The sequence below is a fragment of the Spermophilus citellus genome, assembly GCF_964194105.1.
Source record: "Spermophilus citellus genome assembly, chromosome: 6".
Classification (NCBI taxonomy): domain Eukaryota; kingdom Metazoa; phylum Chordata; class Mammalia; order Rodentia; family Sciuridae; genus Spermophilus; species Spermophilus citellus.
The window spans coordinates 1,443,572-1,459,906 of NC_138187.1; the positions used below are offsets into that span (position 1 = coordinate 1,443,572).

Sequence of the window (16,335 nt, forward strand, 5' to 3'; positions counted from 1 at the left end):
CCCAGGGTGCAGGCTGTTGGGGGGCCAGGAGGCCGGTGGGTGGCCTCAGGACCGGCTGGCCTCCGGGGCCCTGAGGAAGGAGTCCCTCCTGGCTTTGTCCCCCTGGAGGAGGCAAACCCAACCGAGACGCCGTCACCCACAAGAGATGGCTGACCAGGGCTCTTGCCTGGTGCCAGCTCTGAGCGTGGAGGTGACCAGGAGGCCGGGGCCGGGCACAAGCACCAACGGACCTCCACTGATGTGTGTGTCTCCTTTCAACAGCAATTTGGAGCCTTGTTAGAGCTGATGTCCCATTTCCCCTTTTTATGTCTCTGCTCAGAAAACACTGGACCCGTCCATGGTTCTGTTAACCCCTCTCCCTCCCCTGTCCCTCATTCCTTTTGTGCCCAGATTGGGATGGTGAACTGTGCTCTCAGTGGGTTCACCCCCTCTTGTGAGCTTCAAGTGGGTCCCCGACAGGCGGCCCAGACCAGCCCGCCTTGGAGGGAGCCGACAGCTCAGCTTTCCGACGTGCACAGGAGCACGCGCACACACGAACATGCACGTGGGGTCAGTGTTGCTCGGTTCAGGGGCAGAGGTGGCATTTGGTTGGTCTGCTGGCCTCCAAGGGCACGAGAGGCGGGTAGCGTCGGTGGCGGTAGCGTTTCCTGTTTTGTAGCCGAGGAAACAGACGTACAGAGTTGGCCACCTTCTCAGGCAGGACTGAGACCGCAGCTCAAGGTCTTGTCCAGAACCTCCTGCCTCTGGCGCACCAGGACCTGGCCTGCGACTGGGCTGGGTCTTCGCTCTTGCTGAGCGTCTGAAGCCCGCGTAGAGGAGGCCATTGCCACAGGGACTCTGGGTGCCTGGGAGTCAGGTGGGGGTCTTGGGGAGCTGCGGCAGCACCCTTCAAACCTGCTCTCCTGTGCTCCAGAGCTGCGTCCTTCCGTCTGGGACGGTGACGGTGGCTGCGCCCAGCCGAGCAGGTTCCTGCTGAGGAGGGGAGAGCCGACTGGGACAATAAAAGGTCTGAAATCATCAGTGAGAAACAAGACACGGCCTCAGACGGATAAGAGCAGAGCGCCTGGTGCCCCGTCTCCCCCGCCCCAGGCTGTGCACTTACTTCCCGCACCTCAGACGCCCAGTCCTGCTCCGACCTCCCTCGTCTCACACCCCCCTTTCCTACAGCTCTCATTTACACCCCAGCCCCAAATCCCTGATGCACCTGTGACTCTCGGTCATTAAATCTCCATGCCTTCCTCCACTGTCTCCTCCCACACCTTCATCCATTCATCCGTCCATCCACCTGTCTGCATCTCTCCATCACTCTCTGCCTCCCTCCATCCCTGCACCCATCCATCCCTGTATCCATCCATCCATATGTCTGTCCATCTGTCCATGCATCCATCCCTGCACCTATCCATTCATCCATTTGTCTGGCCATCCATCTATCATCCATCTGTCCATCCATTCATGTGTCCATCCATCCATCCTGCATCTGTCCATTCATCCATTTGATGGTCCCTCCATCTATCATCCATCCATCCATCCCTGCATTCGTTGGTCCATCTGTCTGTCCACCATCCACCCACCCATCCACCCACTCGCCCACTTCCTCACACCTTCAACAGATGTGTCCAAGCTTGACCACGCGCAGGAGCCAGGCTGAGTGCTGTTGCTGAGGAGACGAGTCGACATTCATCTGGTTGCGTAGAGACAGATATTTAGAGAGATGCTAAGACGCCTGGTGATGAGGTCAACGGCCGGGGCTGGACAGTGTGTCCCAGGAGCCCCGAGGGGTGGGGGAGGAGGCAGCAGCTCTTGTTACTTACCGAGCACTTGCACAGAGGACCCACCAAGGATGTCCACCGTGCCACAGAGGCCCGGCACTCCTCCAGGGATCCCGGAAACCATTAGGTCCATTTTATAGATGAAAAAATGGAGACCAAGGACTTGCTTGAGTTCATCAGCAGCAGGAGAAGGGCAGCTGTGTTCCCTGGGGACTTGTTTTACACGTGGCAGATGCCCATGACCCTGGCTGACCGATGGCCACCTCTCCATGATCTTCTGGCTCCTGGGTGACTCCAGTTCTCCCTCAGGACGGGGGCAGTTCACCCTGAGTGGCCCCTCGTCCTCCCTCCCCTGCAGTAGGGACTGGCTCACGGCCTGTCCCCAGAGGAGCTTCCTTGGATGAGACCGTGGGCCTGACAGTCGGTGACATGGGGCTGTCTCTGTGGGGGAGTCCTGATGGAGACACACCACGGTGGACAGGGGTGGACAGGGGTGGACAGGACATCAGGCCTCAGGCGCACCCTGTGCCTTCCTGGAAATGACAGGCCACCTTGCACCCCGCAAAGGCTGCTTCCGAGGCAGCCTCTAGGACTGAACCTGCGTGCAGACAGACGCTGGCTGGCGGCCAGGGACATGTGACTTAGCCTCTAAACTCTGAGACTCGGAGCTTGGTCCAGGCACCGGCAGCACCCGTGTCCCTCGGGGGCTCCCAGGTAACAGCCCAGCCCCCACCTGGGAATCTGCATTTGAGCAGGCCCCTCCTGTGATTCCTGTGGCCCTAAGAAGCCCCTTTCCCTAAGCTCGACTTTCTCATCTGTGAAACGGGGATAGAAATGCCCCCGGGGAGGTCAGCGCAGCGGTCAGCACCCTCCCAGCTCTGTGGAGCCGGCCGGGGGGCTCTGGGGGCTCCTGGGGTACGGGAGCTCTAGCACCAGGACGGGTCGGCACCTGCTTTCACTGGGCACCTGGCCTGTGGCAAGAGCCCTGTGCAGTGCTGCTGGCCTCAGAGCCAGGGTCAGGAAGCACAGGAGGAAGTGTGGTGGCAGTGCTGGGGACCTTGGGGTCTGGTTGGTATTTTCCTGACTCCAGCCACAGTCTCGGCCCTTGGTGGTGGAGCTCTTGGTGTGCGCTGAGAGCAGGGCACGTGCCATCGTCACCAACTGGCCCAAGTAGGGCCTCGGCCTCCCTCCGTGATCAACAGGAGAAAACCGAGCCTTGGCGACCCTCGGGCTTCCTGCCAAGGCCGCGCCTGGAGCCCCCGTCGTCTGACTCCCACACCTGGGCCCGGACTCCCGGGGAGAAGCACTTCCCTGGAGCTAGGCCTGTCCAGAGACGGGGTACAGTCCTGAAGAGGTCACTCCCACTGTAATGGGCGGCCCCAGCATGAGGTCGGGGAGCCAAGATGCGCCCTTTGCCAAAATAGAGCTGCCTCCTGTTCTCCCCCATGACAGCCAGAGAAGAAAGCTCAGTGAGCGGGCCTGTTGGCCTCTCCTCCTCCCCCGCGGCTTCACGACAACCGTTGTTATTGGGGGCACGGCACCGAGGAAGGAAGGAAGGAAGGGAGGGTGGAAGGGAGGGAGGGAGGGAGGAAGGAAGGGAGGGAGGGAGGGAGGAAGGAAGGAAGGGGGAAAAGGGGGAAGAGCCCATGCGGAGGGGGGGCGGTGTGGAGAGAGGCAGGTGCCTTGGGGGAAGCGTGAAGAGGGGGAGGGGTGGGGAAGGGGAACGTACCCCTCTGCAGTTTGGATTCTTCTGATCCAAGTTTAGAAAGATGAGCAAAGAAAGAGCCACATTATTATTCTCCTTTCTTTTTGTCTTTCTAGCCAAAGTGGCATCAGGAATCTTTGGTTGTAAGTGACAGAAAAATTAATTCAAACTGGCTTAAGCAAAGTGATGTCATTAATCAGGTCATGCAGCTGATAATAAGAGGACTGGCGTCAGGTGTGGCTTGAACAAGGTGCTTGGCAAGGATATTACTCCATCTTCCAGTGTGGCCTGGGCTCGGATGGGTTTCTTCTTGGGACAGTGTATGACAGCCAGATGGCTACCAGAAATTCTGGCTCAGCATCCTTCTAGGTCCAGGGGTAAATGGGAAAGCAGCTGCCTTTTCCTGGTCCCTTTCTCTACAAGTCCTTGGGGTCACTCTGACTGAACCAGATGAGGGCAGTCTCTACCCCTGACTTCATCACGGGCACTGTGGGCACTGGATGAGCCAAGTGGCCTGACTGAGAAAGGGACCGTTGGCTCCCAGTGGGATTCATTGTTAGGGATAAAGGAAGAACCCACGCTCTGTGGTCAGAGTGACCAACGTCCATCATGGGTCAGGGCGGCCCGGGCCTCTCCAAGTAAGAGCACCTGCAAACGTGGCTGCAGGCGTACGCAGAAGGCCCGAGGCCCAGTTGCCATTGAACGGGCAAAATAAAGGTTCATCCTGTGCTCGGAGACCTGCCCAGTGGCCTGTGGTCTGGTGGACTCTCTGGCGTTGGTGGGAGCCAGGCTGCCTCGCCTGAGACTGCCCATCATTGTTAATGTCCCTGCCGGAGGCGGGTCACCAGCTCACCTGACCGAGCACCGGGTGAAGCCCAGCGTGGGCCTTGCGGTGAGCCCATCTTAGTGACATGTCTTCCGGGACACCCTGCTCCTGAGCTGGAGACCCAGCTGGGCCCCAGGACAGCCCCGCTGTGGGTCCTGGTCCACGCAGAGGTGGCCCCAGAGGAGCTGCGGCAGGGTGCGGGCTGCGCCGGCCCTGCACCTGCGGACCCTGCTCCAGAGTGGCGGGGCTTCCTGTGGGGAGTGGCCCTGAGAGGTCTGGAACTCCAGGGAGACAGTGCCAGCCCCAGAGGGTCAGGGGAGCTGAGGGCGCTCCACGGCCCTTCCCACGTGCACGCCTCTGGGGGCAAGGACGGGCTGCAGGCCCCAGCTGCCCCCAGGTCGCCCTGCTGAGACCCCAACAGGAGGTCAACAGAGGAGTGTGGGGAAAACCAACCCAGGGACGGACGGACCAGGCTTCCCCCCATCGCGGCCCTGAGCCTTGGGCTTGAGTTTGCTCTGTGCCCCCCACCTCCCTCCTCGCCTAAGCCTTGCGGGGGGGACCACCCCTCCTCCACCTCTCTGATCCCCTCCAGTGCCCTCCCTGCCCCCCACCCCTGCACCATCCCCTCCTCTGTGCTGGTCTCCTCCCCTAGGAATGTCACCTTCCCTCTGGTGGCTCCTCCCTCCACGCTGTCCTGGAGCAGGGCCTGGTGTGGCCCCGTGGCCGGGGCGGCTGGGTTTGCTGAAGGACTGAAGCCGTGGGTAGATGAGTGGGTCCAGCCGGCAGGCCTGCTCACCAGGTTCCCGTCCTGCCCAGGGCGGCCGCCTGGTGCTCTGCAAGGTGCCTGGCCCTCAAGAGTCCTTCTGGACAGGGCTATGGTGTGCAGGCCTGAGGGTGGGGACAAGGCAGAGGTGCTGGGAACTCAGAAGGGGGACTAAATGGAGGTGGCGGCCCCAGAGGTCCCTGGGGGTGTGGGACCCAAAGGTCAAGGTGGCCACCTTCACCACCAGGAATGCCATCTTCTCCTGGGCAAGGTGGTCACTGCACCCAAAGATGGTACCCGATTCCGAGGCAGAGAGCCCGCGTCTGCTCTGTCCACGGAGTGACGTGAAATTTGGCACCGGCCACCCGAGGTTCTGCAGCCTGAGTTTCTTCACCCAGAAAATGGGGCAGTTGGGCTTAGTGGCACCTGTCTTGCCATGGGGACGATGCTCTGGGGATGCTGCATGCTGTTGGACTCCTTGGTGGAGCCTCTGATCCTGGGGGGTGATGTGGAGCCGGGACGCCTGGAGGGACACACAGCCCCCCTGTGAGCTGATGCGCGGTGGGACACTGAAGTCTTAGATTACTTTTCCACCCTGCCTGCCCATCAGACTCGCCCAGGGGACTCGACTTCTGGGCTCCATCCCAGACCAACTGAATAGGCATCTTTTGGGGTGAGGCCAGCAAGAGTGGGTTTTAAAATTCAAGGATTGTTGAGCTCCTGAAATGTGGTTAGAGCAACCAAGAAACCCAATATTTAATTTCATTTAATCCTTTAGGTTTGAATTTAAATAGTCCCCTGCAGCTAGTAGGTAGTGCCCAGGATAGCATGAGGCCGAGGGTGCGGTCACTCTTAGGAGGCTGCATTTCCTGCTCCCTCACATTTGTAGGGCTTTTGCTGGGTGACCTTACCTAACACCCACCCTTTCCTCTGAGTCGGGGACCAGGGCGGAGGCTCTTGGTCACACCTTACGTTCCCCCTGTCTCTGGATTGGAGCACTCCAGCCCCCTGGACAGCCACCTGCAGCTGCAGGTTAAAGGTCTCCAGGTGATCCCGCGACTCAGTGCTGGGTGTGTGTCCAAGGGAAAGAAAAGAAAGTGTCTTGAAAATGTGGTAAACAGGCGTCCCTCGGATTCACAGGGGACTGATTCCAGGACCCCGTCTGCAGCATTAGAACCGGTGTTGGCTCAAGTCCTGATTAGATGGTGGGTATTTGCACATAGTCTACAACCTCTTCCTGAGCACTTTGATCTCTAGATGACTTATAATGCCCGATGAGATGCAAATGCTATGTAAACAGATGTGACACTGTGTTGTCTAAGGACAATGACAAGGGAAACCTGTATGTTCAGTGGAGATGGAATTTTTCCTATCTTTTCCGTATTTTATAGGTGCATTGCAGCTGTGCACACTGGTGGCGTGCATTGTTGTATGTTCGTGCACACACACAGTACAACAATCGAGTGTGGTCATTAGATTGTTCCCCTCTCTCCTCCTCTCCCGGCCCCTGGTCCCTTTCCTCTACTCCACTGATCTCCTTTAGATTTTCACGAGATCCTCCACCTTCCTCTTCCCTTTCCCCTGTAACCTCCATATATGAGAGAAGCCTATGACCCTTGACTTTCTCAGTTTGGCTTATTTTGCTTAGATTGAAGTTCTGAAGTTCCGTCCATTTTCCCGCAGAAGACATGATTTCTATTTTCATTAGGGCTGAATAAAACCCCGCAGCGTGTACAACACATTTTCTTTATCCATTCATCTGGTGATGGACACTCCGTTAGTCCCTCAGTTTGTGAGTCATGCTGCTACAAACATGGGTATGCATGTGTCCCGGCGTGGTAAATGATGATGACTTTAGTATGAGGACTTTCATTCCTTAGGATTCATGCCAAGGAGGGCTATAACTGGGTCATGCGGTGGTTTCAGACGGAATTTAAAAAACTGACTTTTCATCCATGCTTGATTGAATCTGTGGATGCAGAACTCGTGGATACACATGTACATATTTATTGGAAGATCACTCTGCCTTACACAAGAAGCGAATCCTGCTATTTGTGACCACATGGATAAGCCTGGAAGGCCATGTAACAAGCCAGACAATCACTGCATGACTTCACTTACATGTGGGGCATGAAAATGTTGAGCTCAGAGAGACAGAGTGTGAAGAGTGGTTGCCAAGGGCTGGGAGGAGGTGAAGTAAGAGGTACAGCTTGCAGCCAGAGGCCGAGTAAGTTCTGGGGACCTACAGTACACCCCCGTGACTGTGGCCAACCCTACTGTATTATGTACTGGAAATGCGCTGAGAGAGCGGATCTTACCTATTTTCTGTCACACACACACAGAAGGTGACATGGGAGGTGGTGGAGGTGCTGATCAGTGTGATGATAGTGATCGTCTCTCAATGTACACGGATATCTGCGCCTGGGGGCACACCACTCTTATTTGTTGATGATGCCCCCACAAAGCGGAAAAACAAAGGGAAAATTCAGCTTCTTTTCGAAGAGGAGGACGGAGCAGAGGCAGACGGGGTCTTTAGGGAACGCTGGGAGCTGTGGTGGAGAGGGGCAGTGGAGGTCTAGGATGTGAGCCCTATAGACGGCCCGTAAGCGGAGCTGGCTGTTCTCCTGGGCGGTGGGGGATGTGCTCTTGGAAGATGATGGACGGCAAGTTGAGCGCTGGCCTTTGGTTTTCCTGCTGGTCAGCTCACCCGGTCACCAGTCGGTCGCATGCTCACGGGGCACCGAGCCCCCGGGTGCTACGGTGGATACTGAGCCCCTGGCGCTGGAGTCCGGGGGATGGGCTGGCACGGGTCTCTGTTTTGTTCTGAAGGTCATGGGGGACACCGGAAAAATGTGTCGGGGGCCCTGTGGTCCCTGCCCAAGGCCAGGGAGACGGACAGCTGCGGTAGCCAGGCACAGGTGGGAGCAGGGAGGCCGGGCGGGGGCTGCAGACGGGAGTCACCCTGTTGAGGTGGAGAGGGGAACGTCGAGCCTCGCAACAGAGGCCCGTGCGACAGGGACGGGGACGGTGGGGACCCGCGGGGTGATGAGGAGGTCAGGCTGCCCCCAGCTCCGGTGACGGGGACCCCCTCTCCCCAGGAGCACAACGGGGACACAACCTGGGTCTTGGGACGTCTGACCAGAGGGAGCTGCTGGGGGCGGGCTTTGTGTTCGAAGGCAACGGGGCTGATGTGCTTCTGAATGTGGTGTCTGTCTCCCGAGCTGGTTGCCAGGGGCCAGGAGATGGTGGACACTGGTCTCCACTTCTGGGGGTCCTCTTTGCTATGGGTCACCCCCCCACACACCCCTTTCTGTCCAGCACCCCTGAAAGCCATGTTCACCACAGATCTGGGCTCCAGTGGCCTCTGTGAACTCCAGCTCAGCCGTGTGCTAGGCACGCTCTGGGCAGCCCACCCTTCCTGAACCCCAGTTGTAAACTCAGACTCAGGGATCATCATGACAGTGCCTGCACCCCATGTGACTCGTGCTGAGCGTTGGGCGCACTGATGGATGCCAGCTGTGATGAGGGCCCAGGTGACGACGGCGAAGGGGAGGGTGACAGGAAGCAGAGCCGTTGCCCGGGGGACCGCTCAGGGTGTGCGCAGTGACCAGGCTGCTCCCTTGAGTCCTTGGGCTTATCCAGTGTAATGCCTTTACTTTTCCTCCCGCCTCTGGAGAGACACAGAAGTTCAGTGGGCACCGTGTGATGGTGGCAGGAAGTCCATCAGGAGCCCCCAGGCAGTCCTCGGGGTCGGAGAGAAAGTTCCCAAGGAGTCTCTCGCCACCTTTGCTGGGCTGCTGGACATTTCCTCTACTGGGTGCCCACCCTGTGGGCTGTGGGAGCAGAGCTGTGGACGCGGGTGCAGCGTCGCCCAGAGCGGTCAGTGCATCCGTGCTGGCTGGGGAGGGGCCACTCTTTCTGTGTGTCCATCCCTGCACTAGGATCTGAAGGTGCTCCCTCTTCCTGGGTTGCCACGAGCAATGCCAGGCTTGGGCGTTATGCGGCTGGCCCTCTCTTTCTCGGGCATTTAGGATCATTTAGGGGGTAAGTGAACTGAAAGTTGTCACGAGCCTCTAATCCCAGCCTGGGGACAGGGCTGCACTTCCTGCATGTCCATCATTGTACTAGGACCTGAAGATACTCCCGGGAATGACCATGGAGTTGGATGTCATTCTAGGGACTCGGCCAGCTCTGGAACATTCTAGAAAAGGATTCAACGCTCTAGACCTGTTCTCTTGAGACCGCATGGATGGTAGGACTGAAACGCGGAGTCTGGAGCAGACAGACACCCCCGGCCTCCCTCGCTCTGTTTGAAACAGTCTGTTCTGCAGAGCCTGAGCCTGGGGACACAACTGCTCCTGCTTCAGAACCAAAGTGGGTGTTGGAAATCTGTTCCTCTCCCCTGGCTGCGCATCCTCAGGAGCCACATGCCAGAGGGGGTCACAGACCGTCTGTTGGTGTCCCGAGTCCAGGCAGTAGCAGGAGACTGTGCCTCTGCCATCAGGGCGGGAAGTGGGAAGGGCCGTTCTGCAGCTCTGGCCTTTGGACCGTGGCCAGACTCCCCAGCCCCCACCAGTCCCTAAAATCACCTTAGCAAAGCCCCGATGCGAGCGTCTTCAGTGCCTGCTCCTGCAGTTAAGCTTTGCCAGTGCCTCCTCACACCATCCTCTGGGATTACACCGAGCCTTTGATGCACCGTGCTTTCTGTTTGAGGCTGAAGTTCCAGATGCCCGTGGAAATGAAAGTGGTGCAGCATGATCATCTGAGGCACATGAAGGGCATCCGCGATGGTTTCCAAAAAGTGCATTCATGATGGCCAGGAAAGAGTTCCTTACCCTCCTCCCGGGCTCCCTGGGCTCAGAGCGCACGAGCCGGTTTGCAGGGGCAACAGGGATTAGCATGCAGTGGGCCAGAGGGGTGGGTTTCTGCAGTGGCATGAGGACCCCTTAGTTCTGGAGTGTCCCGGCAGCCTGGGGGGTGAGGATGCAGAGAGGAGCCCCGGGCAGCGGGAGTCGGACAGGGCGGGGCCAGCTTCCCACTCCTGTCAGTTCATCCCACCGTCTGAGCAACCCCACGGTGCCATGGTCATCATGTCCTTTCTACAGGTGCCATGGTCATCATGTCCCTTCTACAGGTGCCATGGTCATCATGTCCATTCTACAGGTGAGGAAGCTCAGATCCAGAAAGGTTGGGTGCTTCATGTACCCAAGTCCCAGGATTAGTTAGTGCAGAGCCAGGACTTGAACTTGGATCAAATATAAAGCTAGGCTGGTGCCCATAAAGGAGCAGGCTGGGGCGTCTGGCCCTAGTGTGGTGGGCCATGGGAGCCATTGGTGGCTGTAGAGCAGAGGAGGGGCTTGGTTAGGGTCAGTCTATAGGAATTCAATCAGGCAGCCATACATCAGCCGTCAAGATGATCCACATCCGTGCACTCCGGGGTGGCGTAGCATGATCTCCTATTCCAAAGGGTTCCTGGCCTGTGGGGAAAAGACCCTGGCTTCCATCTGTGAGCACTTGATTTGCAGTGAGTACTGTTCTGGACGGTTCCAGGTAGGGGGACATTGAATTCTTAGGTCTTGATGGGGAAGGACCATCCGCGGCGACGAGATGGTGCAGGAATGAAGTGCTTGGGACGTCAAAGGCTGACACACCTGGTTCCCCACCAGTGGTCCCTTCTCCTCTGGGTCTGTGTCTTTGTTTGAAAATAGGGTGGGACGCTGGTGCCAGCTTGGTACAGTGGTTGGGGTGGCACTGGATGCAGCAGTCCCTAGACATTAGTGAGCAATGTGACTCTTGTAGAGGAAGTGCTTCTGCATGCTAGCTGTGACACTCGGTGTGACAGTCACGCCTGCTCTGCCAAGCTTGGAAAGGTTGAATGGTCTTCCCCAAGGCTGTGCGGCTAGGATTGGAACTGGGCAGTCTGACCCCAGAAGTTTTGCTCTGAGCCGTCTTGGGGGAGGGACAGCTAATGGGGACCACATGGGACAATCACGGGAGACGTGGGCTGGCTCTGAAGTGTGGCGGGACAGGATGGCACAAGGCCAGGGTTTTGTACATTCTCTTTCACAGATGGCCTGTGCCTGGCTGGCTCTGGGCTATGAACTGCCATCCCCGTGATGGTCTTTCTCCTTCACAAAGTCCCCAGTCCCGCCACGCCGTCCTCTGTGCGGGGAGAGCTAGGAAAGACGGCACTCACTGACGACTCTGCTCGGTGCATTTAGCAGCTCGTGGGTACGCCCCATAACATCCAGCCCACCGTGCCTGGAGCAAGGGTCTTGGAAGATCCCCACTCCTGCTGCACCTGGCCCGTGTGACCGCCACCTCTCCTCCGACACGGTGGTCCCAGGGGACGTGTGCTTGTGGCTTGTCTCAAAGCCCCCTGTTATCGGGTCCTAACTGTGCCCTTGGTGTGTGTCCTCCCGAGGACTTTCTCCATGTCTTGTGTCCTCCACCTGGGACAATGTCCACCTGCGGCCTGTCATGGTCCAGGAGTAGCTCTGCCGGTCGGCTTCCTCAGACCACCCCTCTTACCAGGGAGACCCTGGAGCATCTGTGGTCCTGTTCCAGATCCCCTAGACTTGACCCTGGTGCCCTCGTCTGTTGGTAGGGTCTTTGGGTTGCTCCCGTTTGGTACTTAAAGAGGCTTGAGGGACACCTGTGGGCTCACCGGCCTCCGCTATTCCCCTGCATATCAATAAAGGTGCATTAAAATGTGTTTAGGGCTTTGGGAGGAGGAGTGGTTTCCGGGTGGGTGGAGACGGTGGTGATGGTGTGGGACATTTTGAACGCTGAAGGTCCCTTCAAAATGCAGTGCCGGGGACCGAGCCCTCCCCTGCCACCTTCTGTTTAAAGCCAGGACGTTCTCTGAGGCTACACGCTCGCTCACTGCTGTGGACCCCCATTCTTCTCTTCTCCGTGTGTCGCGGGCCAAGCCTTCCGTGAGGTTCCAGGGACAAAGAGACGCAGACTTCAGTCTCTCTGCCCTTGAGGCTCTCACAGTCTTGTTGAGATGTGATTTAACATGATTAATCAATTCGAGAATATTGGATTTCTCCAAAAGCTACTGTAGGGAAAAGATAATTATTCAAAGTCTTTAAATCTGTTACCCATTTTAATTGATTTAATTAGGTAAAATTCACAGAACTGTGATGCGGGAAGGAGCCCAGAAGGCATTTATTTGTCCCTGTTTCTTCTCTCTGCCTTTGGGCCACATAGCACCCAGATCATCCCCAAACCCACACATTTCAGAAAAGAGCACACAGAGGTCTGGCCACTTAGACAACCTTCCGTGACCGTCCACGGGCGAGGGCGGACCGGTTCCAGGACTCCGGGCGTCACTGTAGCACCGCCCCGAAAGACACAGGCGACCCGTGCCCCTCGAACGTGTGTGCGTGTGCAGAGGGGGTCCCGTGTGCTTTCCTGCGGAGGTGGCGCTAGACAGGCCCGCACACAGTGCAGAATGACACGTGGCTGCAATGCCATCAGGATCTTGGGGACTCTCGGCGTTTCTCGCATCCTGACAAAGGGCACACCCTCTGCCTGGTTGCAGTTTCCCACCCTCCCACGGTGTACGCACCAGTCCTGTGCCAACCCTAAAGGACCCCTAGAGGCCGTGGGGGAGTGTGGGCCAGGGGACTGGGCCTGGGGTCTCAGGACCGGGTTCGGACACTGACTGGGCGTGTGGCCGTTTTCGGCCTCACCCACCCATAAATGAGCAACTTCCTGGGATCCTTCTGGGGCTTTGAAGCACGGAGCAGGGTGCGGATGTACCGTCGCCTGCTTTTCTGAGTGGAAGTTTGGTCTCGTGTTCATAGAGTTTTGCAGATGTCAGGACTAATAGGAACCCTTAGCTCAGTGCACGTCACCGTGTCACACGCAGCGTGTGAACACTTGGTGGTTGCCTCTTGTGCTTGGAATGCTCCGGGTCTCTGCCTGCAGCCCTTGAGGCCCTACACAGTGGGGTTCTTGCCAAATTGTTTAACATCATTTATCCTTTCTACTCCTGGGGCCAGAATGCCCTTGTCTACAGTTCCTGGAACCCTCAAAATGTACCTCGGGACACCTCTGTCATGCCCCCAGTGGTGTCTCGCGTGAATCCTCCTTCCACGTTCCTGCCGGCCTCTCTCGGTCACTGGTCCTGGTTTGCTCGTCCCCACATTTCCACTAGGTCTATGAAAGCAGAGACCCCGTGGGGATCTGCCTCCTAATCACGATCTCCAAGGTCTGGCGCGAAGTTGGCGCACAGAGGAGCTCAACCTGTGAGTGTTGGTGTCGAGAGCCTTAAGTTGGTGTTACAGAAACACGACTCAGAGGGGCCTACGTGGCTCGGGAACTTGTTGGTCCCTGTAGCCAAGAGGCCCAGGGCTGATGGCCTCAGGCATGGCACACTCCAGGGCTCCGGTGTCTCCTGTGAATCTGTTTCCTGATGCGGCTCCCTTTCCCCAGTAGGAACCTGGGGCCAGGGAGAGCTGTTCTGTGGGACCCAGATGGACTTGAAGGTGGGAGAGGAGGAACGGAGGGAAGGAGAGCGGGTGGGGGTGGCTCAAGAGCAGCACCTTCCCTGTAGCTCCCTGATCTGCTCCAGAGCCTGGCACACAGTAGGTGCTCAGGAATGGTTTTAAATGGGTAGATGCGTGCTTGGCCTCCCCTGGCTGTAGGAGGGGCCCTCTCTGAGCCCAGACAGACAGACAGACAGACGGTTGTCCATGCCCGCCTCGCTCACCCTCGGCTTTCTTTCCTCTCCCTGTCGGCAGGACCCGACGTCCACCTTCTTCCAGTTTGGAGCGTCCATCCAGCAGCAAGCCACGGTCATGCTCAAGATCATGCAGGACTACGACTGGCACGTCTTCTCCCTGGTGACCACCATCTTCCCTGGCTACAGGGACTTCATCAGCTTCGTCAAGACCACGGTGGACAACAGCTTCGTGGGCTGGGACATGCAGAACGTGATCACGCTGGACACGTCCTTCGAGGACGCCAAGACGCAAGTCCAGCTGAAGAAGATCCACTCCTCCGTCATCCTGCTCTACTGCTCCAAGGACGAGGCCATCCCCATCCTGAGCGAGGCCCGCTCCCTGGGCCTCACGGGCTATGACTTCTTCTGGATTGTCCCCAGCCTGGTCTCTGGGAACACGGAGCTCATCCCCAGAGAGTTTCCATCGGGACTCATCTCTGTCTCCTACGACGACTGGGACTACAGCCTGGAGGCGAGGGTGAGGGACGGGCTGGGCATCCTGACCACCGCGGCGTCCTCCATGTTGGACAAGTTCTCCTACATCCCCGAGGCCAAGGCCAGCTGCTACGGGCAGACGGAGAAGCCGGAGACCCCGACTCACACTCTGCACCAGTAAGAGAGGGTCTTTGCTTGCTCCCAGAGTGGGCGCAGGGTTTAGTTGCCCTGATTTTTTTTTTTTGCTTGTTTACATACTCGTTGATGAATGTGCTCTGAAAACAGAGACTGTTATGTGTGAGCAGACGTTTTGTTTTGTTTGATTCTGCCCTGTTTTCTCCATTTTCTTCCCATCTTGTTTTGAGATAGATATCATCCTATTTTCATTTTTTTACAACTTTTTAAAATTCAAAAACTCTATCTGTCTGTCGACCATTTATCGTAATTATATCTCAAGTCTATCTAAATTCTTTGCAATGTGCATATCGTATTCTTCAATATGGATATGCCATGGTTTATTTTTCGAATCTGCATAATGATAGGAATTTAGTTTTTTTCCCCCAGATTGTTTTTCCGTTAGAAGTGGAACGCCACGGATAATCATCACATTGTCTCTTGAATCACATGTGCAATTGTTTTTCTAGGGTTGAGTCTAAGAGTGGGGTTTGGAGGGTCACCAGGCAGGTGCATTTTTGAGTATCTATTACCAAATTGTGCTTACCAAGTAACTGGACCCTCTACATTCACACCAGCATTTTGTGAAACCAGCCCACTTCCCACATCTGCAGCAGCCCGATATGCTTTGGGGAGGCTGCCTCCACCGGTGGGCTGGATCTCTTTTGTGCCTAAGTATTTTCGTAGGTCATTGGAGATCTTGGCAAGCATCAGTGCTAAGACGGCGTTGCACTCCATCCTCTGGATGTATCATAATTTATTTAACCAGTCCCATCAGGGTAGACGTTACATTTTGTTTCTGGGAAGTGTCGCTGTACCTTGTGGCCTGTCGTTATGGCCCAGCTGTTGAGATTTAGCATCTCACTCCGACGTCATTCGCATGTTTCTGCCTGATGTTCCCTGGTTGATCTGTGCTCATTTCTCAGGTGGCCAGCAGGGGGCGCTGTGTAGGGACTTGTCCGGATTCCAGCTCCACCTGGCCCACTGTCTGTAGGACTGGACCATCACCGCTCCTTTGTGGTGCTTATCGCAACGCGGCGATGATGTCGCCTATATCCGAGGAGGTCATGCTCAAACGTTAGCACCCACCAGAATCTTTGGGGGGTTTGTAAAAATACCAGTTGCTGGGCCCTACGCTCAGAATTTCAAGTATATTCCTAGGTGTGGGGCGATTCCCAGGGGTTTCCAATTATGGCACGTTCCTAGGTGGTGTGGACATTGCTGGCCTGAAGACCAGGCGTTGGGAACCGTGTTCTGGGGGTTGTCATGAGGATTCAGTGAGATGCTGGGGCAGTGCTGCTTGGCACCGTGCCTGCGGCTGGTGATCATTTTACAACCTTAAGAGTCGCAAGTGAAGGTTTTGGTCATCGAAATGAAAGTCAGGAGACCTTGTTTGTCGATTGCCAGCAGGGTACTGCCAATCTGTCGCGTCTCGGGAAGATTCTAGGACATTTCAGAGGTCACCTGTGAATTGGGAATTAAGGGGTGTGCGCGTGCATGTGCGTGTGTGTGTGCACGTACATGATGTGTCTGTGTGTGTGATACACCTGAAAAACGAACCTGGATCAAGGAAGCTGCTCCTTTGAGGTTTTCCCTTCCCGGCTCCTCTTCCCCCTCTTTACCATCCTGTTTCTGCCACGTCGTGTTTGGTATTCCAAGTCCTTGTCCAGATAGAATTCAGGATGAGACCCGAGCGCTGGTTCTGGAGGCTCGGCTGCTGCGAGCCGAGGACAGGGACTGGGCTGATGAATCCGCGCTCTCCTTAACGAGATGTGCCCTGCAGCCGGGATATTCAGGATGTGGCATTTTGACGGGAACATAACTCCATTGTAAGGCAATTGAAATGTCATCTATATAGGAAAGGAAAATCCGGGAGGATAACTGGCAAGACATCCAGGTCTTTCCAGGGACCACCTGGGAGGGCATTCT

At 56.7% G+C, this 16,335-nt stretch overlaps 1 protein-coding gene across 3 annotated transcripts in view; it reads left to right on the forward strand.

The window, feature by feature from the left end:
* Window positions 1-16,335, forward strand: part of GRIN2A (glutamate ionotropic receptor NMDA type subunit 2A) — a 327,406-nt gene that overhangs the window by 171,471 nt on the left and 139,600 nt on the right. For all 3 annotated transcript variants that reach the window (XM_081297655.1, XM_081297656.1, XM_081297657.1), the window contains exon 2: window positions 13,817-14,409. In XM_081297655.1, the coding sequence (XP_081153781.1) occupies window positions 13,817-14,409 (593 nt within the window). The remainder of the gene's footprint in view (window positions 1-13,816; window positions 14,410-16,335) is intronic.